This window comes from Lonchura striata, chromosome 1 (genome assembly GCF_046129695.1).
Source record: "Lonchura striata isolate bLonStr1 chromosome 1, bLonStr1.mat, whole genome shotgun sequence".
Classification (NCBI taxonomy): Eukaryota; Metazoa; Chordata; class Aves; order Passeriformes; family Estrildidae; genus Lonchura; species Lonchura striata.
The window spans coordinates 149445302-149470298 of NC_134603.1; the positions used below are offsets into that span (position 1 = coordinate 149445302).

The following is a 24997-nucleotide window of genomic DNA, read 5'->3' on the forward strand; positions in this document are numbered from 1 at the left end:
GCGTGCAGGAGGGTGATTGTGTGGGATGGGTTTTGAGGCTGGGTGGAAGCTGCAGGTTGGATCTGCCTCCCTCTGTGCACAGCAGCCTCTAAGCTGTGGTTTGAACCACACCAGCAAGCACATCTCTAACTGGTCAGGATTCCTGCCGTGAGTAACCAGGCATCAGTTGAGCTGTCCCCTTTTTATGCCCACTCTAATGTATATCTATTTCCTACATTCCCCAAAGCTCTTCTTAAATTTCTGCTGAAGTGGTTCTGTCATCGCTGCTTCACAAAAATACAGAGGGTAAGGACTTTTTGGAAGTTATAAAAAACAGCTTAATTATGTCCAGTTTGGCCCAAAATTGGTGAGAAGGGAAAAGGAGTGGGCAAGACCTCCTCTTCACCCTTCTGCTTAGGGTCTGATCCTGTACAGGGGAGCTGCCTTGGGAAATACAGACCCTAATTCATTCAGGCAGCTCAGAAAAAACAAGGGATGATGATGATGACTTTAAGCAGTATCTTTAGGCTGGGATTACTGTAGAGTCACTGGCGTTTTTATCCATTTTTTTGTCCTTTTTGGGGTTCTCAGAGACATCAGGCCCTTCACTGCAGGAATTTAATGCACAAGTGACTCCAGTCATTTGCATTTATCCAAGTGAGACCCCAGCCCACCCAGCTCCAGAGGCAGCCTAATCAAGTGCTGGGTGCTTGATGAGAGCCAATCTTCCTTGAGCACTTTGGTAATGAAACATGTTTTCTCCACAGTAATTAATTCCATGATGAAACAACAAGCTCCCTGCAGGGCTTTGTCCTTCATGGAGAGTTGTGCAGGGTGGCACAGGCATTCACCAGGCATTCACCTCTCCTGCAATGAGGCTTTTCTCTCATGGGCTGTTCCCTGGCAGGCAGCAAGGGATGCACTGGGATGCAGCCAGGGCCAAACACGTTCTTCCAAGGTCAGTGAATTCTCTCCCTCAGTTTCTTTCCAAAATGCCAAAAAAACCCACTCTGTAATGTGTATTATTATTACTAAATGTTGCATAAAGAAATACCCATCTGCTCTGCCTGCCAGGAGGAAAACCTACCTATTTAATATAAATGCAAACTTTGTGGAGATATTCAAAGGTTTCCAGCTCTCTCTTTACTGTAACTTCAGCCAACACCAGCACTTAAAAGGGAATGATTTCTGCATGAGGGCACATAAAATATAAGCTCTAGTAAGCCTGACTGAACTCCACTCTAAAATTACCTGTTAATCACAGGGCGGATGCCCTAAGCACTGGGACAGGAAGCCAAAATACATCTTGTGTTCCTCCTCCTCCCATTTCTGCCCCACAAGTGATCGAAGTGTGCATGAAATGCCTTCACAAAATGAAAAATTTGCTATGCAGGATTTCAAAAGGCTGCCCTCCTGAGAGCTGAAAACCTTGGCTCAAAGATGGGAAAGAAGGGGTGAACATCTGGCCTCTCTCAGCTGTGAAGTGAGATGGGGTAGGAACCAATGTTCTGGACTCTGGCATTCCTTGTACAAAACATATCTTAAAAGTTTCTGATCATGGCCAAGGTTTCCAAGCTGCCCTGATGATGTGGACAGAAAGAAAGGACAAGAGAGAACTTACACAACCAAAAGCAAGGGGTAGTGAGCGGTGTCTGCAAAGGTTGCTGGCTTTAAGATCTGCATTGGCAATCCTAAGCAAAAAAAGATAACAAATAACAACATGTCTTTGATGTGGGAATGCTAATATGATTCCAAAACATTTTTCTGGTGTTCTGGACACAGATAAGTAGGATCAAAATGGCATTTCTTCAGAGGCTGTAGCAAATATTACCTTAGAAACACAGATGTTGCCAAAGAAAAGACCCATATTGTGATAGCTGAGGTGACAAGAAATGTAAATGGGGAGTACAGTGCAAGCTGCTCAGTCATGCATCCCTTTTACAGTGTTCAATTAACATCTGTCAATAGCTACAATTTTCCTTTTTTGGCAGCTGGATGAGTGACGCAGACAGAAATCAATATTTCAGGGCAGCAGAGAAGGAGGAAAATGGACAATGAAAATGGTAATTTAAAACCCAATTAAGTATGGTGGCCGGGGCAGAGAAATTGAATTATTTTGCTATAATGGTGTCAAGACAGAGGGAGAAACAAGTAGGAGAAACAATCCTAACTTCCAAAGGGTTAAATTTTGTTGTAAACAGGAGGCAAAGGTGCTGAAGCCCAAGTTACACTGGTACAGAACCAATGTAAAGGAGGGGTGTGATCACTAAAGCTTCTTTTAACTGAATGAAATTCCTGTGGCTTTGTATCTGTACCCAAAATTGTCTCTGCATCAATGACAGCACATTTATTTTTGAAATGTTAACTACAATCTAGATTAGCAAAGGCTCAGCAATTAAATCAGTATTAGGAGCATTTTCAGTAGATTAATACACAGATTAGCAGCATGGCTTAAGTGGTTTGCTTTGCAATCCTTGCCTGCCACTCTGCCTAATTAGTTATTCCATCTGAATGCTAATAGCTGCAAATTGGATCAAGGGCCCAGGGACAGCCAAGAAGACCATCACTTGACTTTAAATCTTACAAAGTGCTACATGCAGTGTTCTCAAGGCTGCTTAGCCCAAAGCTTTGGAAATACAGGGATGGCCAGTTTGTATTTATTACATACAAATATATTTTTGGTTAAATGAGAAGAATGGCAATGAGACCTGCATTAAAAAAACTAGTATCAAGCTGAATTATCCCTAATAAACTGCCAGTCTCACATGAGCTGGCTGATGGTGGGAAATATGGGTTCTTTATCCATCCTTTCCTGTCCATAAAACTTGGAAGTGCATGTCTGTTCCTGTTATTTTATGCACTGGTTTATGTTTCTTATGCCCATGTGGCAAACAGAACATTTTAGTGTGATCTTTTCAAATGGCAACCATCTCTCAGCCTTTGCTTCACATTTTATAACATCTGGAAATGGCTGCAATCAGTAACCTGCTCCCAGCACAGCTTGCTGCCTGTGGCCTGAGAAATGCAAACTTCCTGGCATGGGAAACATCATGGGCCACACTTTGAGCCCAGAGCCTTTGGGGTTTTGTTCTAGAGTTGCCACCATACATGCAGGCTGGGATTTTGGAGAGCCTTTGTGCATTTCTGAATATGTGGATTTTGCCCATATGGGGAAGGTATCTGCTAACAGCCAGAGGAGATGTTTTTTTAGGTTTTTTCAGGTACAGCTATAGAGACAGGCTTACACTTTGGCTGTTTGCCACCAGGCTTTTCTCTCCCACTTTGGGATATATATACACACATATATATATATATATATATATATGTATACACATATGTCTGGGGAATGATTATGCAACTGGTAGAAATAACACACCAGCTGCAGGTGCAAACTGCTCTACTGCTCTAAGTGTCTGCTTTCTTTACTCCAGGTGAAATCTCCTTTGTCTTTCCTCATAAAGCTTTTTTTTTTTTTTAAACCCTCCCAAATCATGGCTTTTTCAAAGAATCCTGAGTGACTCCACAGGGCAGTCATGCAAGAGTCATCTTCCTTCACTGCAGCTCAGTTGTGCACTGAGAGGCAGCCACAGCTGTAGGCAGCAAGCACACACATTATCCCACTCCAAACCCATTTCAAATGACACACACACACCCAGGGCAAATGCTTCCAACAATGGGGCACCCCACCATGTCATTTCCTAGAGTGGCTTTTTCTTCACTGAAAAAGTTTTAAGATGAAAAAAAGAACCCCAACCCTATCATTTTGCCTTTCTTCAGCTGAATTCTCATCAAATTCTGCCTCTCTAATAACCTCCTTATGTAGCACATTCCAGGAGAGTGCTTTGCAAACTGTGAGAGTTTATTGAGAGTCAAAGTAATTTTTCCTCCTGCCAGTCTAGCCAGGATGGCTCTATCATTTCACAGCTATAGCAGTGAAAGAGAAAAATAAGTGAGAAGAAAGGTGCTACTTACTGTAATCATCTATCTTGATTTCCATGTATTCTACCTTAGGCATTTGCCTGTCATTTACAGCCAGCTGCACATTTTCATTTACCTCCAGCTCAAAAATTTCTGAAAGAAGAAGGACAAGATCACAAAAACTTTTAGCACAGTTTGTGAAAAAAATGCATTTTAACATTTTATAGTCACCTTGATAAATATAAAACAAGAGTCTTTCCAAACGAATTTCCTTCTAGACCTCACAGATGTCTAATTCAGCAAAATCTTTGAAACCCTTTCCAAGTTCTGCATTGGCAAAAAGCTACAGTCCTGAAATCAGTGACATTCAGCTGATTTGCAGGAGGTGGGAAGGTGATCTGCTCTGTTGGGACACTACCATGGGTCCCAGTCAGACATCCACTCACCATGCAAAGATAGATCTCAAATGAAGAAGTCCTCAAGACTGTGTCCAAATTATACAAAATAAATAGGAAGGGGAGGACACTATGAAGGGCTTCAGCCAAAGCTGTACTGCTGTGCAAGATAAAATCCATGGGAAGGGAAGCCATAGGGATAGGAAGGTGGATAAAACTCATACAAACCTGCAACACCAGGTCTTGCAGAAGTCTTGATTTTGGAATATTTCAAAAATTTTTCATTTTGCTTGTGTGTCTGACCCAAAGACTGCTGGCTCTGAAATAGAGGATTCCTTCCTCCTTCCTGGGATTTAACCTTTATCCCCTCATCCTGGCCATGTGCTCTACCTGCTGCTTTTAGGAAAAGCAGCCACCTCCAGCACCAGAATGAATAAGTCCTTCCCAGCTGGCAGGGAGGGGGTCCCTCTTTAGGGGACACTTCAGGTTGTGTGTCTAGCATGGTGGGAAATGTCTCCCTGTGTGGGCAAAGATCCTGAGCCCCATGGAGGGGGGATTCAAGGGCTGGGGTGAGGGAATCCTGCCTAGGGAGTGCTCGTTCCCCTGGCATCAGTCTGGGTGTGAACCAGGGCATAATCTCTGCCACATGAACCCAAGGAGGGTGTGAGATTTCACATCACATTTTGTGTGTGTGTCACTGACTGTAACTTCCCTTTTGAGACACACTGATAAATAGATATGTAATCCCAACTCCTCAAATAACACTTTTGGTACCTGATTATCCTGCTCTCACTGCCCATCTCTGCTGGGCAGGCAAACAAAACCTTGCCCTTTCCAGTTAATATTATTTCAGAGATCTTTCAGCAGTACTATATTGGTTCAGTGACTATTCACCCTGCTTCTGCAAAGCCTGGCTCTTTATCAAGGCCACAACCCCCACAAAAGTGGCAAAGCAACAGCCTATTACATTTAGTTAAATATTAAGATTCTCATTTAATTATGGCACACACAAGTAGCTTTATCAGCAGAAAGGGGCTTGCCACGTAGGGGAATTTAGTCAAGCCCTTTTATTTGTTCATATAATTGCATTCACAGAAAGCCAGGAAGACTGTGGAGGAAATAAAAAGATTGGCATATCTCCTAAAGGACTTTCCTTTTTGCTTTAGGACCACAGGGAGCTTGAGTCTGTGGAGTACAAATGGTCATTGCTTAATTAAATGTAAGCATTCTCTAATATTCAGTGCAAATCACTATTATCAGATTATTGCAGAATACAGAGGCAGACTCTCTTTATAGAGTAATGGGCTCATATTAAATAATGAAATTCAGTAACATGCAACTGCCAGTTGCCCTTTATTCAAAAGCAAAAGAATGAGGGGGTAAAATAGAAAAGAACCAAGGGGAATGGTGTTTGTATGCAGAAGATCATGAATTTCAGTAGAGGATGTGTTCTGCACATGAGTAGATTAAGTTCTCTGTGTAATAGATGCTGCCCATATGCATCTGTCAAAATAAAACCAGTCCTATTGTGTTTTGTTTTAGTTTTTTAAGCCCTTATTTTACTGTTTCTGTTTTATATTGTCTGTCATTTTATTCACCTAAAAGTATTTTATAAAACTGTACAGGAGAGTATAACACCACTCATGAGAGCACTATCCCATGCTGGTATAGCCACTCAGACACCTTCCATGTCTATGGTAAAATTCAGGTGTTTTATTTAAAGTGGGGGAGAAAGAAAGAAAGAGACTTTGGAGCTGCAGGTCAGTGTGAAGAAACTCTCCTGGCCTTGTGGGCATCAGCTGGGCTGCTCTGGGGTTATCCTTGGATGGGGCACTGCCAACCTCAGGCTCTGCTGGGAAGAACGACCTGACACTCCCTTGTGCCAAAAGCCTTTCCTGTGACACTCACCACCCTCAGTGGGAAATGAAGCAGGTCAGCATTTCACAGTAAATCTTTAGTATGAGTGCCAAATTTCTTTGTTTCCTCACTCTCTTTTCTTTTTGTCTTTCGAGACAATAGCATTGAGCTGCTGTAAATTCAGATAAACAAAACTTATACTTGATACACTGCCTTTTACTGTGTATAAAGCAGATAGAAATAGCTGGGCTAAATTCTTTGTCCATCAAAATGTTGGGAGCAGATAAATCCTGGTTTCATGCAAGACTCAGTGCCACACTCTGCCAGAGTGGAACCCCTGAAACTCCACGGCTTTTTGGACTCTACATTGCCAGTCTGGTAAAGGCTATAGAGAGTGACAAATATTTTGAGGGAAGAAACCTCTTTTTGGAATAATTCCAGCTTTGTATTGATGCAAATAATTAGCATGACAAAGCTTTACCAAACAATAAGTGCTACAATCTCCATGGACAGATCGGGGAACCAGGCAGAGGCACCACTTGTGGGACTCGCTCCTCTGCATTATCTCTGATAATTCATATCAGAGTGATTTTATTAAAACCACGGATTAGGCTAAATATTTTTTATATTTATCTTATTTCTTATATATGGGATGCAAAACAAAATCAGAGGAAGACTAACAAAAAGAGAGATTTGAATTATGCATTTTTTTGAGGAAGAGGATAACAAACATGCCCCAACCAGTCTTTTCTCCCCAAACAGCAGCTGTTTGATGGCAGTACAACAGTTCTGCAAGTCCCTTTGCCTTGCACAAAACTTGAATTTAGGCAGAGTCTGGGGTCCCCAGGAGTGTAAGTTTAGCAAAAAGCAGCCACATCTCACTGTCCTGCCTGGCTGCTTTTCTCTGAAGAGTTGCAAAGCTCAAGCCCATTCTTACTCTGTGCATCTGTTGTGTTGTGAACAGTCACCATCGGGACACGGGGACCTTGAAAAGGAGAAGAAAAGAACTTGGTTAAATTTCTGTCAAAACACACACAGACACACGTGAACCTGGTTTTGAATTCCATGGAGCTGAAGGCTCTTGAGACTCGCTTTTCATGCAAGAGTAATCTAAAAAGCAAATCACACTGGTGTTAGAAAGAGTTTATGACTAGATGACAGTACTGTAGACTCAAAGACATGTAAGGTTTCAAAGCTCTTTCCCAATAGACCACTAAATGCATCTTTCCCTAATTTGTAAACATTATAATTAGCACAAACACAATTAAATCACTTGCCTTTAAAATTATTCTAATGACACCCAAACATCACAGCACAAAGCATTTACATTTTGTATGCTTTGGATAAATATTGCTGTTTTGCATATTATTTTCTCTTAATGAATTAAACACCAGCTTGGCTCTCACATTAGAAAGGGCCACATATTCTGTCTTAAAATGCAGCATTTGGGCATTGAAATCAGTCAGTGTTATACAAAGAGGATTATCATTACTATGCAGTGTACATGAGTGAGCCACACAATTCACTGCCACAGGATGCTGCAGCATTCAGGATGCCACAATTTCAACCACAGGATGCTGTGGGGTGCTTTAGTCCTTAGCACAGTGATCTGGGTTCATCTTCTTGTTCAGAAAGCCATCAGGTGGCTGATAGAAAAATGAGCTATTACATGAGATCAAGCTCATATTATGGTTGTCAGCTTCCTTCTCCCTGCTCTTCAGTTGTCTTACTGGACTGCTCTTGGACACAGGACACTGGGCCAAGGTGGGCTGACCCAGGACAGCCACTCACAGTTGCTCCCATACCTGTTTGTGGGTTTTTCCTTGAGACTGACAGTACTGCCCAGGACAGTGAAAGTAGCCCTGCAGTGATGAAATGGTGAATTCTCCACCTCAGAGACAGTGGATATCTTACTTTCCTTGCCTTTCCCCACAGTGTAATGTGGTACAACAGCAGCAAGTGTGAGCAGCTGGGGCAATCTGTGTGCCCAGCAAAGATCCCAACAGCAGGGCCAGGAGGTTCCCATGCCATGCGTGTGGGGAGATCCCAGAATCAGAGACCCATGGAATCATCTAGGTTGGAAAACACCTCTAAGATGATTGAGTCCAACCATTAACCCAGCACTGCCAAGCCCACCACTAAACCAGGTCCCTCAGTGCCACATTTAATTGTCTTTTAAATACCTCCAGGAGGGGGTCCATCACTTCCCTGGCTAGCCAGTTCTGATGCTTGGGAAAACTTTTGGAGAAAGGATTTTTCCTAATACTCAATCTAAACCTCCCCTGGTGAAACTTGAGGCCATTTCCTCTTGCCCTATCACTATTCCCTGGGAGGAGAGATCAATCCCACCTGGCTGCACCCTCCTTTCAGGAGGTTTAGAGAGTGGTAAGATCTCCCTGAGTTTCTTCTCCTAGACAACCCCATCTCCCTCAGATAGGACTTGTGCTCCAGATCCTTCTCCAACTCCATTGCCCTTCCTGGACAGGTTCCATCACCTCAGTGTCTTTCTTGTGAGATACCCAAAACTGAACACTGAATATCAAAAAACACAACGTTCTTTAAGCTTCAAAAGTAAGACAGCTTTAAGAGACTGACATTCCCTGAGATTTCAACCTTTTTAGCTTGTCTTCTTAAGCCCTTCAACCTACAAGCAAATCCTGTGGGATCATCACTTGTGCAATGACAATTTGTGTAGGGCTGGCTGAGCAAATTCCCCTGAAATGCTGTAATTGTGAGTGTTCACAAAAATGGCAACAAAAACAAGTTCCTGTGAGCCATTCCCACTGGTTTGTTACATTAAATAAGTTCTTGAGAGCAAGAAAAGCTTTCAGGTGCTATAATTGTGTTAGTGGTTTTCCCTGTGCTGCCAAGAACCCCCATCCCATTGCAGGTAGAGTGTTTCACCCAGACTTTACCTTTACAAAGACAAGGCAGAAAATAATTTTATTTATAATTAAGCTAACTATTATGGCAACCTGATTATATTTCCTTGTAATTGACAATCTCCTCCTGTGACAATCTATTTTTTTTATTAGCACCATTTTTTAGAATGCAGGAAGGTGAATTATAATGCACTAAGGAAAACAGGTTTACTCACCCGGATTTAGCTGAATTTACCTTTCTTCTACTGATATACATTGATATGCTGACCATATTTATTTATATACCTGCCCTGCTTTTTCCCTGCAGTCCCAGAAGCCAGTCTGCTGGAAAAGCAGCAAACCTAATAAATATGGGCATGATAAAATCATCACTGAAAATAAAAGGAATCCTCCCAAATGGCTTCAGTTGGAGCTGGAGCAGTCCTTTAATTAACACTGAAATGCCAACAAAAAGACAAGGATAAAGAGAGAAATGCAATGCATAGGATCCTTTTATTTTCTAATGTATTTTTCCTTTTTTTTTTGTTGTTGTTGGTACTGAAAAAGTTGCAAGGAACTAATAAATAAAGAGAAATTCTAGTGTGTAGTTTAGGAAGTTACATATATTATATATTGTGATAGTCTCCCTCTAACTACTGCTACTGTTATTGTGTCATCTCCCCAAATCAAAGTTTTTAAGCAAAGTCTTATATAAAGATATTCAGTTTGAGGTGATACAAAATTTAAAAAAAAATTAAAAATTAACAAGTATCCTTGAAAAAGTAGATTTTTGACTTGCCTAATTTTTATTTTTTAACAAACAAGGAAAAAGACAGAAAACTACGGAGTAGAATCATCTTATTATTAAATATTCTCAGTAATAACACTCCAGCTAGAGAATCCATTTCACTTGTGAGCAGGCTGAAAGTCATCAAGAAGAAAAAGTCACTTTCTTAGGAATGACATAAATTGCTTATTTCAATGCCAGTTTTTAAAGTAAAACAACCCAGTTACATGCTAGACTGTGTCTTTTAATGCACACACATCAGAAGTCTTTCAACACTCACAAGCTGAGTGCCTAACGCCTGACAGGAACAGAAAGAATTCCTTGAAAGGAGAATTGTATATTCATTAACTGCCTCCCCAGCTTTATTTTTAAACCTGTGTTGGTGTGACAGTCCCATTACACATGCCATCTGCTAAATGCCATCCACTGTCATGTGTGGATCTGAGAGGGAAACCTAATTTGCTCAATGAGCTGCTGGGAGCTGACAAAGCAGGGCGAGGACATCCCCTGCTCGGTGTCTCCTTCCTCCAGAGCCCGTCCAGAGGTGCTTTGATGGAGACTCCTGAGCCCCAGCACGTTCTGCTGCTTCTGCTCTTCAATCTCCACTGATGATCCCCCTGTGTCTACCTGCCCTCCTCAGAAACCTTGTGAATGCTCTGCCTCCTGCCCACAGAGATCCTGAGAGCATGGCAGCGGTGGCATCCTTGAAGGGTAAAACACAAAGTACTTTGAGAAAGTAAAGCAGATACTGAGATTTTGCCTGATTTGCAAAGTAAGAGAGATGCAGCTCATACCTTATAACCTCATGACTGTTCCCAAAATCAGGGGCAGGCCACTTTCTGCATGACACGGTGAAGATGATGCTGCTGGATTTGTTGCCCCAAAGGGGTGGGTACAAGCAAGGCTGTGATGTTCCCCAAGGTGTGGGACCAGGCACTGATGTTCCCTGCCATCACATCCACAAAATTTTTAGAGATGGCACCATACAGAGCCCTGCTATCCCCCTCTGCCTCCCTGTGTTGAGTGGGATGGGGTTGAATGTCATTGCAGGCTCCACTCCCCTCTCCTGCTCCGGCATAGCACCAGTCAACTCCAGCATCCTGACAGAAGTTTGAATGATGTTTCTTTATTTATAGCTTAAGAAGAAGGAGAAAAACTATTGACAGAACTTCTGTGTATAGACACACTCTGTACATCACAGATAGCTGCATGGTTAATAATGCTGCACGAGACTCTAGTTACATGAATTAGGTTTTCAATTAATACAGCTGAAAGTCCAGGTTTGTCATAGGGCCTTTGACTTTAAAACCATTATTGTAATTATCCATGCAAGAAGTAAATTGAGCTATATTTCTATAATGACAACAGGCAAATTTGTCACCCAGGAAATGCTACCCATCACGATCTGAATGGGCACAGAAGCTCAGTGCCTCAGTAATTTGATAAAAAAAAGCACTGGCCATGGTTTTTCATCAATTTTTAAGCAGCTTTTATTATTATTTCCAAGAGGGTTTTGCTTAAACATGAACAGAAAGAAGAAACTCTAGATATTTAGATGATAAGGTATAGATTTCTAAAATAAAAATGGAAAATTATTTTATAGCCTTGAAGATAATATTTACCAGACACTTGTTTTGTAATACTTTTTTATATACCAGAGTATTCCTGATGTGTTCATGATCTAAACAGCATAGAGAATTATATCAGTTAATATAACTTTAAAATGAAAGTAGTGATTATAAAAAGAATATAAAGTAAAATTGAAGAACAGTTAATCAAAATTATAGAAGTGTTTAAAAAGGATAAAAAGAGGAATTGTCTTATTCTTCTCATCTATATTCTCAAAGGCTTCAATGTTGCAGATAAATTCAGACCAGAAGCTAAATTCACAGTGTGTAAACAATGAAAATTCAAATACTCTCTGCCAGCACCACCAGCATATCTCTTAAGCACTGATGAATGATTTAAAAGAGCAGCTGCAAGCGATGGGAGCTGAAAGGGTCTGGCTCTGCACAAGTGAGATAATTGGCAACAGCCATCTCTGTGTACAGATTCCAGATCTCTTTATTTGCTAACCCATGAATTATTTATATGTGCCACATAAAGTTCATATGTTGGGGTGATATTATCAGCCTAATAAATAAAGACATGGGGAGCTTCGTGAACCACTGCTCACAATTAAAATATTTCCTCAATTTGCAGTATTTTCCAACTGATGCTATGGACAGATGTTTGTGTTGTTTGCTTTGGCAACCTTGTTGACATAAACATCAAATAGATTTATGCTGCTATTCACCCTCCCCAAGGCATTTAATTTTTTAATCAAATCTTCACTTCCTCAAATGTAACTTGTCTTGTAAAATAATCAATCCTGGCTTGTTCTCGGGCAACCACTCTGATGGTACTTCTTGTCTCTGCCCTGTGTGATACTGGTAATAAATTTCATGCTTACTTTACGTGGAGCAGAAATAAATCTGAGTGCTCTGAGGCAGAATCAGTTAGCAGTGACTAGAGGGAAAATGAGCAAGAGATTTGGTCTTAATTCCACTACACAGAACAGGCCTGATGGGTTCTTCAGAAGGTTGCTGGAATGAATAAGCATGGTCAGGTCCATTCCATGGGATTTTGACAGGAAACAGCAGTGTGGCCAGTGCCAGCCCATCCCACTCTCTGCCCTGTGGACACTGAAGGACATGGGGTCTTTGGGTCTGGGAAGATCTTCCCTTGCTGCTAGAGGAAATCTTGTGTTACAAAAGTATTGACAAACACCTTCTAAATATAATCAAGTTTGCTGATGTAATTCCTTCTGGTGTCTTGCTCTTCTGGTAGAAGCTGCTTCCAACTTGAAGTTGTACTGGCTGTCACTCCTGTTTACACCTTTTTGGTGTTGTTCCAACAATCTGTTTCCTACTAATCATGAGTATTTCCATTTTAGTCAGAGTAGTCATGTCTCCCCAAAAGCTCTCATCCAGTCAGATAAACTAGATTATTTTGACTCCCTTTTGTAGGACAAAGTTGCTTTTCATCTTATTCTTTGATGCAAGAGTGTTTTACATTCTGTTTCTCCTTCCTGAACAGAATTGACCAGAATGCTGTTGAGGATGTCCTAACTGGTTTTTATAGTGAAACTGCTACTTGTCCATTCTATGGAAAATTCCTTGCCTGATGCATCCTAAAAGAGCATTCACCTTTTCCATGACCCCACAGCAGGTAGGCAGTTTGCAGACACCCAGTGGTCAGCGTTGCATGCCCAGGCACTCATCTGCTCTGCTGAGGTATTTGTAACTTTTGAGCTTCAAACACAAGAAAAATTCTTGCCCTGAGTCACCATATGTCTAATCTTACTCTTTGTACTACTAATTTCTCCCAATCCAGCCCTGCAAGACATCCAGCTTCTCTAGTATTTATCTCTGCCTTCTGATAATGCTTATCAGCTTTGTGTCTTAACAAATTCCACCAGTTTCATCCAGCTTTGGGTTCTCAGGCTGCCAGGGAACAATCTGGGTAAGGTCATTTCCCACACCAGCTCCTAATGAACCCTGCTCCTGATCTCCAATTAGCCTCTTACTCCTCTTCATCATAATCTACTTCCTGTTCCTTTTGCTGGTACTTAACCTTCGCTCACAGCTCTTTCACTAATCTCCCTCTTCTCCCTCTTAATTTATATCAGCCAATGAGGTGTCACATTGCGTGGGCTGAGCATTTCCTCCCTTTCATGAGGCTTTGGCTAAGGTTTTAAGAAGCATAATGCAATAATGCATGTGGATGGATCCAAAGAGGAATGTGGAAAACGTACAAACTCCAGGGCATGGAGCAGGTGTATAACCACTGCAGGGATAAGATCAGCTGTGAACAGGAGGTAGGTTAGGAGAATTTGTTTGCAGAGTTCATGAACCTGATAGCTCTCCCCTGGAACTGCAAGTAGCAGAGGTAGGAGGGAAAAACTCCAGTGCACATAAGGGTAACTGACTTCTCAAAATTTCAGTTGGGATAATTTGTCCTAGTATGCTGGTGCAAGCTATGTAATCTGAACAATAAGAATCCCCATACTCAACTCCCTCTTTTTTCCAGGTTCTGTTCTATTTGAATATCTCAATTTAACCTCTTCCAATTCAGTTTTAACCCAGGCTTTCTGCAAACTCTGGAAAGAGATGAAACCAAAAGTTTACACTTGTCCCTATTTTTAAGTCCAGGTTTCTTATTGGATTAATACACGCTGGTCCTTTCCAATCCAAACCATTCCATGATTCTATTGTATTCATGGAAAAAAAGATAATTCATTATAATCACAGCATGAAAGAAAATACTCTGTCTCAGTGCCATTTACACCTCACTAAGACTGAATAAAACTCCATTTAATATTTTCTGTTTATTTCATGAAAAACCTAGTATCAGTTGATTCAGATAATCTTAATTTATTCTTTTCCATATGTAAAATTCTTTTCCAACAAAATAATGGCTTCCTCACTAATTAAGTAATAACTGGTGCTGGATATTAACTTAAAAAACACCACTACCAGCCCATGAATACCATTGTTTCACATTGTTTGGTTATTAAGCTGTTTTCCTCTCATGAGTTCTCAGGTTTTAATACACCCTTAATGTACTGAGTGCATTAATAAAGGGCTTAGCAACTACCATGCACGGAGAAAACAAAAGCCAGCAATAAACCTTACAGCTGGTCCAGCTGGCAACCAAGGTGAAAGAAGCAGTTTTCCTCAGAGGAAGCATTAAATCTTGTGGGATGGTAACATCTGTACTACCCACCGCAGAATAATGAGTTCATCCAAGGTTGCTCATCTAGCTGGAAATAACGCACATGCACCCTGGTCTTGACATGCAGGAGGCTTCTGCCTGATTTGTGAGCCTTCATTATTTGAGGCATCAGAGGAAGCCTGTTGTCATGGTCATTTATCTCCTGTGAGTGGAGCTCAGATAAAATTTTATATGTACAGAATGACCAAGTGACAAGAGCCCTGGCTGGAAGCAGATGATAGATCACCTTCCTCCGGGCAATGCCAGGCAGCTCATATTTACAAGCAAGAATCAAAATGAAAACAGGATCAAAACATGTAAAAGCAAAGAAAACATAGTGCTTTGCAGAATGGGGCCATTTCAAAGAAGAGAGAAGTTTTGCTTTAATTCTACAATATTTTTTCGGGCACTGAAAGTCACAGACATTTTCTATTATTTTTATTGTTAAATATTCATGCATATTAGTTTGGGCTTTTTTTTTTTCACCTGTTTTTATGAAATTGAGTGCTTGTGGGAAGTTTACAACACATTAAAGATGTATAAGAATAAAGTGAAATAGTTTATAACATAAATGAGAGATCTGCTTAAAGGGAGAAAAAATGTTCTGGAATATCCACAAAAGCCACTATTTTAATGAGTCTCAGACTATAGAAATAACTAAAGCCATCACTTTAATTAGTCTCAAACTATAGTCATAACTGTTGTCAACAGGAGGTAGAAAAGAAGTTCTCACCCAACTTCCAAACCAAGAATACCATCCTCTCTTTTCCTGCAGAAAAAGCTCTGGTGGTACTTTCTGTTTGTGCAGAAGGGGGTTTTCATGCCAGCCTGCTGCTTTGCAGTTGTACAGCATGTGAGGCAGCAGGAATGAGCATCCCCCACCCTGCCTTCACCCACAGGATTTGTGACCCATGAACTGTGCACAAAGGATTCGAGGAGCCAGAGCCACCCTCGGCTGTTAAGTAAGAAAAAGAGTCAAGTGAATGCAAATGTGAATTATATAGTAATTATAATATAAATAGGGCCCAGAGATTAGGCCTGTGCATGCTTTCAAACAGCAGAAACTAATTTAGGCTTCATAAGCCTGAGGAAAAGTTCCAAAAGGTCACAGTTTGCCTGGAAGCGCTAATTACAGCCTCCCGCTACCGCGTATACAAGAAGCCGAGGTTGTGGCAATCATCCTCGTGTGGGAAACCATTCTGGTCACAACAGATAACATTCCCCCGGTGACCTGGCATGTGAGCAAGACCTGGGAATGCCTCTCGGGCCCCAGCACGCTGCCGTGCCCGTTTAGCATCCCGCTGGGTGGCAACCTGCGGGTGCACGGCTGGGCACGACGGTCCCTGCAGGCCCGAGCACATCGTAGGGCACTCAGCTGTGCTTGGACATTATCTCTGTGTTCCTGCTGCATCCTGGCTTTGTTAGACAGGAGTATTGGGGGTTTTGGCCAGGACACCTGGCTTGTGTGGTCACACAAGGATAGAACCGCTTGGGTTCTATCCCACGATAGATCTTGGCTGTCTTGGGTACCCTGCTCTACCTAGACAGACACTACTGTGCTGAGACCCCAGAGCACACACTGACAAGTATTGGCTTTCTGCCCCTTGCTGGAGACCCAGAACCTACACAAGGACAGATCAGGCTGTTCACAAAACCCAAACCCCCAGGACCTGCACATCAAGAAACAAGTAGCGAAAATTTATATTGAAGAATGCTATAGCACTTGGTGGGATTTTAAAAAAAATATTACATCTGTGTGGACTGATGAAAAACATATCTTATTTTTGAATATTATAGACTATAGATACCATTCTGCTCTGGAGTGAAGCAGTAATAGGCTGCAGTCATTAGGTGGCCCATAAGAAAATTCCAAATGATGCTTGGGGAGGTCCTCCTGTGCAGGGACAGGGGTTGCCTTTGATGATCCTTGTGGGTCCCTTCCAACTTAGGGTATTCTATGTTTCTATGATGATGAAATCCTCACTGAGCTTCCCTAAGATATTGAATTTAGAATTGTCCATTCTCATCTCCACCTCAGCCACTTGGTTCCATGCCAGCATGTCCCACTCCCTTGCAAGAACAGAAATGTTTGTAAAATCATCCAGTAAAGCAGCAGAACAGCTTCTAGAACTTCTGATCCCAGCAGAAAAAAAAAAAAAATCACTTTATTTTCATTTAGTTCAGTTCCTGGGCGCAGCTCAGAGTGAGCCTGTTTGTGGCACAGGCAGCAGATTGCTGAAAAAGCCCCTGAGGTGGACAGAGAATAGATCTGCACTGACTTTGTCTTCCAGTCCTTGTGGACAGGCAGTACTGTGTTCCTCTGAGATGTGCTGAGGAAAAATACAATGAGGAGCTTAATAGGGGGTTATTGCATTTCACAGTAAGGTGAGGTGGGGCCCAGGGAGGCACAACCTGTGGGGACAGAGTGGAAACAACCTTCCCCTGGGTTTTCCCATGGCAGTTATTGCTTATGGTGTCAGCAGTAAAGAAAATATTTTAAGTGGGCTCTCAGCCTTGTCTGATGTCTTCAGAGCTACTGGCATGGCTACATGGAGCTGTAGCCTCCAGCTGGTGCATATCCCAGCAATAAAATCCAGGTATCAGCCTTTCACATTTGTTTAAACCTAGATGTGCCTTTTGCACCTTTAAATATCCATAGGTTCTTGACTTGGGTAATAAAACCCGTTTTCAGTGCTAATAGTTATTTCAGTGTCCAATTAAGTCTCTTTAGATCTCAACAACTTAATTTATCTTGGTATTTGCCAAAGGTCACCTGCCAAGCTCTGGCCCTCCTAACAGGACCAGCTGCACTTAGAAAGCATTTGCTTGAATTCCAGTAGGAAGTGAGCCTTTCTAAGATGCTTTGTCTTTACCGTGATGGGAAGTTTTATGACATTTTTAGTTGACACAAATCCACATGCTTCAGAAATCTTGCCATGAAGCAGACTTTGTACCTAACTAAATTTAAGTAGGGATTAAATGAAGGTATTTCCTCCCTTGCATTTAATATTGTTTTCAGGCCCTGGAGTGAGATATTTGTACCCACAACCACAAGATTTCCATGGTTATCTGCCAGAGATGCTCCAAGTCACCATGGACTTGTTATCTGGGGAGGTTAAATAGGACCTTCAGCTTCTTCATCTCTCAAATACAAGAAGAAGAGTTTCTATTATTTTAATTTGGGCATTATGGGCAGAAAACTCTCCTAATGGAATATTACCCCAGTAGCATTTGAGAAGCAAATTGTTTTTCTGTTCAAATCCTTCTAAGAAGCTCAGTGGGTCCCTATCACCCACAAGGAGCAACTAGCACACACATCCATGTCTGAAGACACTCCAAGTGAAACACAGCCACAGGAAGATATTTCCCCTTGCAGCTGCACTGGATCTCCCAGATCCTGATACACTCCCAGTGCTGTGAAAACACAAAATGACATGCTTTAAGCCAAAATGGGTTGTTACATTTTCCAGATCTGCTGTAGTGGTGCTACAACTCAAAGCCAAATCCCTGGTTCCAGATCCCTTCCTGTCTCTAAAGGCACTGAGTGTGACATCCACATTCTCTGGAGAGAGAGACATAATTCTGTCCCTCAGGAGAAGCACAGAGAGAAGAGAAAACAATCTTTATCTCTGCTCCTTTGTTTTCCCCATGTGGAATGTGGTGTGGAGATTGTTTACCTGCAGTGATGGCTGGGTTGGATTCTGGTGAAGGTTGTTTGGGGTCAGTGACAAATGGGATACAGCTGCAGCTTGGACTTAGCAGAGAGTAACGAGTTTGTTTGTTAGGTAAGTAAGAAGTAAGTATGTAGAATAGGATAGTATCTCTTTAAATAGTATATTAATGTAATATAGTATAATTTTAATAAAGCTATCCTTCAGCCTTCTGATCTGGAGCCAGACATCATAATTGCTTCCCTGAGTCAGGGGTTACTGCGTTTTTTTACTGTACACTGAGTGCTGCTATGGGGGCACGGGAGGCTGGGCTTGCTGGAGCCCTGTCCTAAAACACACCGAGGGCTCCTCTGCTGCTGTGGGGAGTTAGGAGCACCCAGGACTGGCCCTGCGCTTATTGATGCCCGTGGTGTGATTCCAGGCTCGTTATTGGGGTGCTGCTGAGAGGAGGCACCACACAAATGTTTAAAGCCATGCCTTGTTGACTCCTAACTCCAGTGCCATTTAATCACTCTACATGCTGGTTCTGTCACAGGAGTGCTCTCCTGCATACTAATGGCTGGGTTGCTGTGCTAGGAAGGTTTCTCTGCAGTGAATAGACGGAAGATTCACTGAAGCTTTCAAAACCATTCTGGAAATTTATCCATCTAGGAGCTTCTATGCCCCTTTTTGTCACTGCATATCTGAGCATTGCAGTCAGTAATGCAGGACTTCATTTTCACAACACCTCTGGGAATCTGGAATTACAAGACCTGCTTGAGTTCTCTAAAGGAGCTTGTGACATCAGGAAAAAACCAAATCCATGTGTCCTAACCAGCATTTGGCAGCTGGTTAGGACTTCTCAGAGCACTGTTAGCAAATGTGTCTTTGAATTCTCTATGTTTGGATGTGGGTCAACAAGTAAAAGCAACTATAATAAAAACCACCTGTTTGTAAGTGTATGTATCATAGGTATCCACATCCAGCTCAAGATTTAGAGAATCCAACAGTACTTTACAAAAAACCTGATTATTTTGTAACAGAAAGGGGAACAAAGAAGCAATCCACCTGCTTTTTGCAGATACATTTGCCTAAATATGGAGCTGTTTTACAATTCATAAATAGCCCAGTCTATCCAGGGAAGAGCCAATGTGTACTTCCATCATGGCTTGCACTGATGTTTACTTGAGCATAAAAACTGCTAATTGCAATCTGGTTCCAGGGATTTTATTGATGAGACTGTGACATGCAACATTTCTATGTGATATTTCAGGCAATGCATGGGCAATGTAGAGAGGTTTAAAACACTGCTTTATGCACTTGTACTTTGTGAGTCATTGATTTACATTCTGCTTGTCCATGGCTAGTAAAAATAAGCTCGTCTCCAGATTTTCCATTGCTTTCCTGGGATGGTAGGTCTGGCCCAAATGGCACAGGTTAAAAGGTCTGATTAAATGAAGGAACTGAGGAAGATGTACAAAGAGGTTCATTATTCTCCTGCCTGAAGGCATGAACCAACCTCTTATTGCAGAAGCTGGGCAGACATGTCCCTGATGGGTACATTATTGCAAAAATCCTGAAGAGGGTTAATTATCCACCATCCACTATGGAGACAGGCTGCAGAAGGAGTCATATTTCTGGTCTGTTCCAGGAGCCAGTGCTGCTTTTCCTTGGAGTACTGTCTTGCAATATGAAGATGGAAATGGGGGTCATGATACTTGACTCCAGATGTGTCCATAGGCAAATCCCTAATTCTCACTGTGCCTCTGCTCCCCACTTGGTGAGAGCATGAAAATGATCATCTGGAGAAAGGTTGCAAAAGGATTTTCATACTTTTCCATAATTCAAATTAAAAACTTAGTGCAGGATTTATTTTGTAAATACAATAAAACTTCTACTCCCTGTATCCTGAAAAATATCAGTATAGGATTTTCCTGAGATATTAAATAATATTAAGCTCTTTCTGTTGAAGGAGCCATAAATGTAAAAAATTGCTGCCAAAAATATCTCTGTGACATGGCCCCCTGATTTTGATGAAGAAAAATGTCATTTGATTAATTCACAATGAAAGACAAATGTCATGATCTTCTGTCCTGAGGCAGAAAGGATTCAGACACTTTTATTCACAAAGTAAGTCTATATGAGTAGAACCCCTGGTTTTTTTGATGAATTTTACATTCAAAATTTTCACAAGAGTGATATTTTAAGCAATTTGCATGTAAAAAAATTCCCCAAAGCCACTTACAAGAAGTGCAGATGAAACAGACTGAATCCATAAGTAGATGGGCAAACTAAAGCAAAATATTACTTTGTTAGTGAAATTCATCAACAAATCCATGTGATTTATTGATTTTAATTTAGCTTTTCTATGGCACACATTAATTTCGGTCTAAATCAGCTGGTAATCCCATGAGAGAATAAAATACTAGGAGATTTTCCAAAATATCAATCTCCTCAAGAAAGGTCAATGTCTTTATGCAGTAATGACATGAAGTATAGCCACAATACTAGAAACATTGCTCAGAATTTTATGTTTGCTGACATTAAGGAAAAAAAAATAAATCCTGGGGTTTAAATCTTGAGCTGAGCTATCCAGTGATGCTGGATGCTGAAGCTGGTGCTTCAAAGGTTTTTCCCACCCACCCAGCTGCTGGCTGAGCTTTTCTCACACTGCTTGTGTGATATGCAGCACATGAGGCAGCATTAATGACCCAGTTTTCCCACTTTTCTGACCACCTCCAACCTCTATTTAAAGTTCCCTTGCCCAGGAGTGCTGGTCTGTGATTTTTAGTAAAAACCCTCCCCATGTTACTAAAAGAAAGCAGGAGAAATGCTGGTGAGCAAACACTGACTGGGTTTAGAGAGATGGCACTGGTCAAGGACACGAGCCTGGGTTTGGATCCTGGTCCCAAGAAAAGCACAAATGCTTCCCCTAAAGCAGCCCCCATCAGAAAACACCGAGTTCCCTCAATGGATTTCACAACTCTGACTCACCCACATTAAAAATCTGTCTGTGGTAGACTCCAGAAGCACCAAACATTTCAGACTTCTGGGCAGAACAACCTGCATAGGTAAAAGGATTCCAAACCAGGGGTTTGGACCTCCCCACAGTGGAAGGCTGAACCTTGTTAAATCATGCTCTGGGCTCTTTGGTGCTAAAATGTGTTTAAAAGCAAAGTCAGGACAACCTGCCACAAAGCAGAGCCAGATCCTTTGATGAGACTTGGTAGTGAAAATCTTTACTGACCCCAGCAAAATTCTGGAAAATAAAACAAATGTGGAACAACAAAAGGACTTTTCAAGGCTCAGCATAAAGCTATTAAGTGAAAACAACAAGTGATGCTCCTAAGTGTTCCCATCTCCAGATGGTGTTTCCAAGTTTCACCAAGAGGGAAGAAAGAAGACAAATTCACAAGAAACAGTTTAAGAGCCTGAGAAGTTTATAGCTACCTGCTGCTTCTATAAAGAAAAAAAACTTGCAGCACTTGCCTTTAAAACTCATAAAAGCACAGACAGAATGAATGAATGTCCAATGGCATGAGAAACATGACTCAGAACATCACTAATTTGGTTGTGCTGCTCCTCCATTAGTATGAATCACTCTCAAAGGAGATCCTTAAATTGCAAAGTTTTTTTCTAATCAGTGCTTTTGTACCATTTGTTATCTGTGAACAGGATTGAAACACGATTTTTTCTGGCAAGATGTAAGAGCAATAAATCCTATTTTTAAAGATTTCCCAGGCCTATAGGCACCCCTCAGTGCCTCAGGGCCAGCACTGCAGTTACAGAGGTGTTGTCATCACTGGCTTGGAGGACACACATGGGGGAAAGCAGATAAATTCCTTTTGTACTTGTTCTTTAGGTATTTTTTCAAGCACAGCTCAGTTGCAACATAACATTTTGCTCCACAGCTGCAGAGTTACCTGCTAGGAAAGGCAGAAATGACTTCATTTCTGTTACCTGTCATTACTGATCTACAGCATCTTGGCAAAGCTGCTGATATCCACTGTGCCAGAGAGGACAGTGCCAGAGAGGAGCCAAATCAGGTGACAATATTTTAACATTTTTCTTAAAATAATCTGTTTTCTTCTCTCCAAAGACAGAGACAGCTTTAAAGTCATTTGGTCTGCACAAACTGACAAAAAAAGCTACCAGTCAGACAAAGACACAGCTTCCAGCAGAGATAATATTCAAAGAGACAGGATAAATAATAGTGGGTTTTGGCATTTTGGAACAAAACAATCTTATTGTATCTGGAAGAGGAGGAAGGGCTATAGAAGAAGATAGTTCCCTGTTCAGTTCTAAAAGTGAAAGCTGTTTCTTCTTTAACTGGTCACTGACTGAAGAACAACACACAGGGTAGTGGCCAAAGCACTTCTCTACCCCCAGCAACCACGCCAAGTGTGAGACAAATCTCCCCTTAGCCCTTGTTACAGCCCTCTCCACTCCAATTTCCTTTGTGACATCCCTAAAAATTATCAATCCCTTCTTGTTAACACATGATTATGGAGAACTTTAATTAGCAGGCTGGTAGGCATCCCAAGAACAACACTGCCCTCCCCCCATCATTTTCACTGTGTACTAAATGTCATTAATTGCAGAGATGTGTGCACAGGCCAGAGTCTTCCCCTCCAGTCCTCTTGCCTCAGAAGGCATTAACCCTTTGTGGGGAAAACCCCACCTCCCCAGGGCCAGGATGAGTTTATGGATGAGGTCAGTTGATGGAGAAGGAACAGCTGATGTAAAGGGTGCTACAGTGCCACAGTCTGTAATGCCAGGGACTTGAACTCCAGGTTCCAGGAGACACTTGCCATCTCTGTGTGTCCATGTCAGAGTCTCCTTTGCTTTGGAGTGACCCTGAGATTGTAAAAGTCTTTGCTTCCTTAGACTGCTGCAGCCAAAGAAGGAGTCAGGAATGCTTCAGATCGTGTTCTCAAAGGTGTTTATTTTTCCTTATTTATAACATTCTTTCTTTGACCTGCTGAACTCTGTCCAGAAAGGAAGCCATGGCAATCTGCCTTGAGCCTTGGGTGGTTCCCACATTATATACTCAAAACTACGTGTACTATGTTTACAATAACGTGCCAGTATCTATCATCTATGTTGGACACTGTGTCTCTACCTTAAACCAATAGAAAAGTGTCACCATCACGCCAAGACATGGAGCACAAGAAGGAGGAAAAGAAGGCCAGGACATGCCAAATTCCATCTTGTACCCCTTGAACTATATTCTAAAAACCCCTTTTTCACCCGGTGTTAACTATCACACTACTCAAACCCTTGTGGCTTGTAATTCCTCACACAAAGCTGGCAGTTTTTTCCACGGGATAAAATTGAAGGCACAGGTGTTTTTGCCTTCTTGCCAAGGTCTCTGAGCCCCCTGCCAGGGTCTTGAGACAGCCAGGGCAGCCAGAGGGATGTCCTGGACTCTGACAAGTCCAAATGAAAGTCCCTGTGATTTCACAGATTTTTTAATGATAGTGAAGGCACTGCAGCCAAAGCACCTGAGTGTCAGAGTACCAATTATCCTGTGACAGAAAGGGCTGCTTCCCTGGCTTTCCCCATGAACAGCCTCATTAGGAGTGGAGTTTTAATGGTGCTGGCTGGTTACATTGGAGAGATAGAAGGAGCCACTGGAGACAAAGTGTACCTATGCACAGTGGAAATACTAAAACACTGCACAGTTGACTACAGGGGTAGTAATTGATAGGGCTTCATCCTTCAGAGAAGGAGCTATCACCTAAAAATAGGCTTTAGTGCTTTATTGGCTGATGTAATTCAGACTTGCGCCCTATGTGTCTGAGTCCCACTCAAGAAACAGGAATAAATTTCTTCCTGTAGCCAAAACTTGCAGTTTTTTATCATTTCATTGAAATTGAAATTTACATCCCATTTCAGATGAGAAAAATCCAACCTCAATTAAATTTATGTATAAAATAGCAAACCACTTCCATCCAGATTTTATTTCTGTTTATCTTAGAGGGAATCAGTGGAGGTGCCTGTGCTGCTTTATGAGAAGAGGCAGAAGTGTAAACCCATATTTTATGGTGGAAATGACAGTAGGAGTGACCTTGGTCAAGCAGATATTGCTTTTTCAACCATGTCTAGAGGAGATAATCTAACAGCAGTCTGCAAAGCATCATGTTTCTTTAGATCCTGCTACAGTAATTCAATCATGAGCATATAAAATTAGATGAAAAATAAGGTAACTAGCCTTCTGGGACCAACTGATTGCAATAAATGTTGCCTCCTGACAGTAAGCATTACACTGTCCTCTTTCAAGAGAGGTTACCTTCTATTACAGCAGCTGCTCTCATTTCAGCCTGTGCCAGGTAGCAAGGCTGTTAAATGTATTCTGCAGGACAGCAAAAAATCTTTTAAGGAAATTATATGTTGCCTTTAAAGTACCAAAAGAGTGAGAAGAAAACTTCCAGCTCTTGACCTTTGGGATAAAATGAGCAATGCCAGACCTTTCTTGGCTTGTGTTTTTTTTTTTTTTTTTAGGGGATATATTTTCCCTTAAGCCTGCTTTTCATTTGAGTGCCACAAAATATTTTATAAGCAATGATTGATTGCTCAGACCTTGCCATCCATTATAGAGAAGTTCAGCTGAGCCACAATCATGTCTGTAGCCCTAAACCCAATGAAATGTGTGACAGAAGGGTTAGAGGAAGGGAAGGGAAGAGTGAAAGGAAGGGATAGAGTGAAACTGAGGTATGGTAGAGGTTATTCTCTGTCAGTACAGAAATTTTTTCAAGCCATAAATATTTGTCCATGCATTTGTTCTGTGGACAG

The 24997-nt window shown here is 41.6% G+C and overlaps 1 protein-coding gene across 5 annotated transcripts in view; it reads right to left on the reverse strand.

Moving 5' to 3' along the window:
- The window catches only part of DPP6 (dipeptidyl peptidase like 6), a 546530-nt gene that overhangs the window by 6256 nt on the left and 515277 nt on the right, over nucleotides 1-24997 (reverse strand). For all 5 annotated transcript variants that reach the window (XM_031503790.2, XM_031503789.2, XM_021543891.3 and 2 more), the window contains exons 17-19: nucleotides 7087-7134; nucleotides 3952-4050; nucleotides 1601-1670 (exon numbers count right to left, since the gene is read on the reverse strand). In XM_031503790.2, the coding sequence (XP_031359650.1) occupies nucleotides 1601-1670; nucleotides 3952-4050; nucleotides 7087-7134 (217 nt within the window). The remainder of the gene's footprint in view (nucleotides 1-1600; nucleotides 1671-3951; nucleotides 4051-7086; nucleotides 7135-24997) is intronic.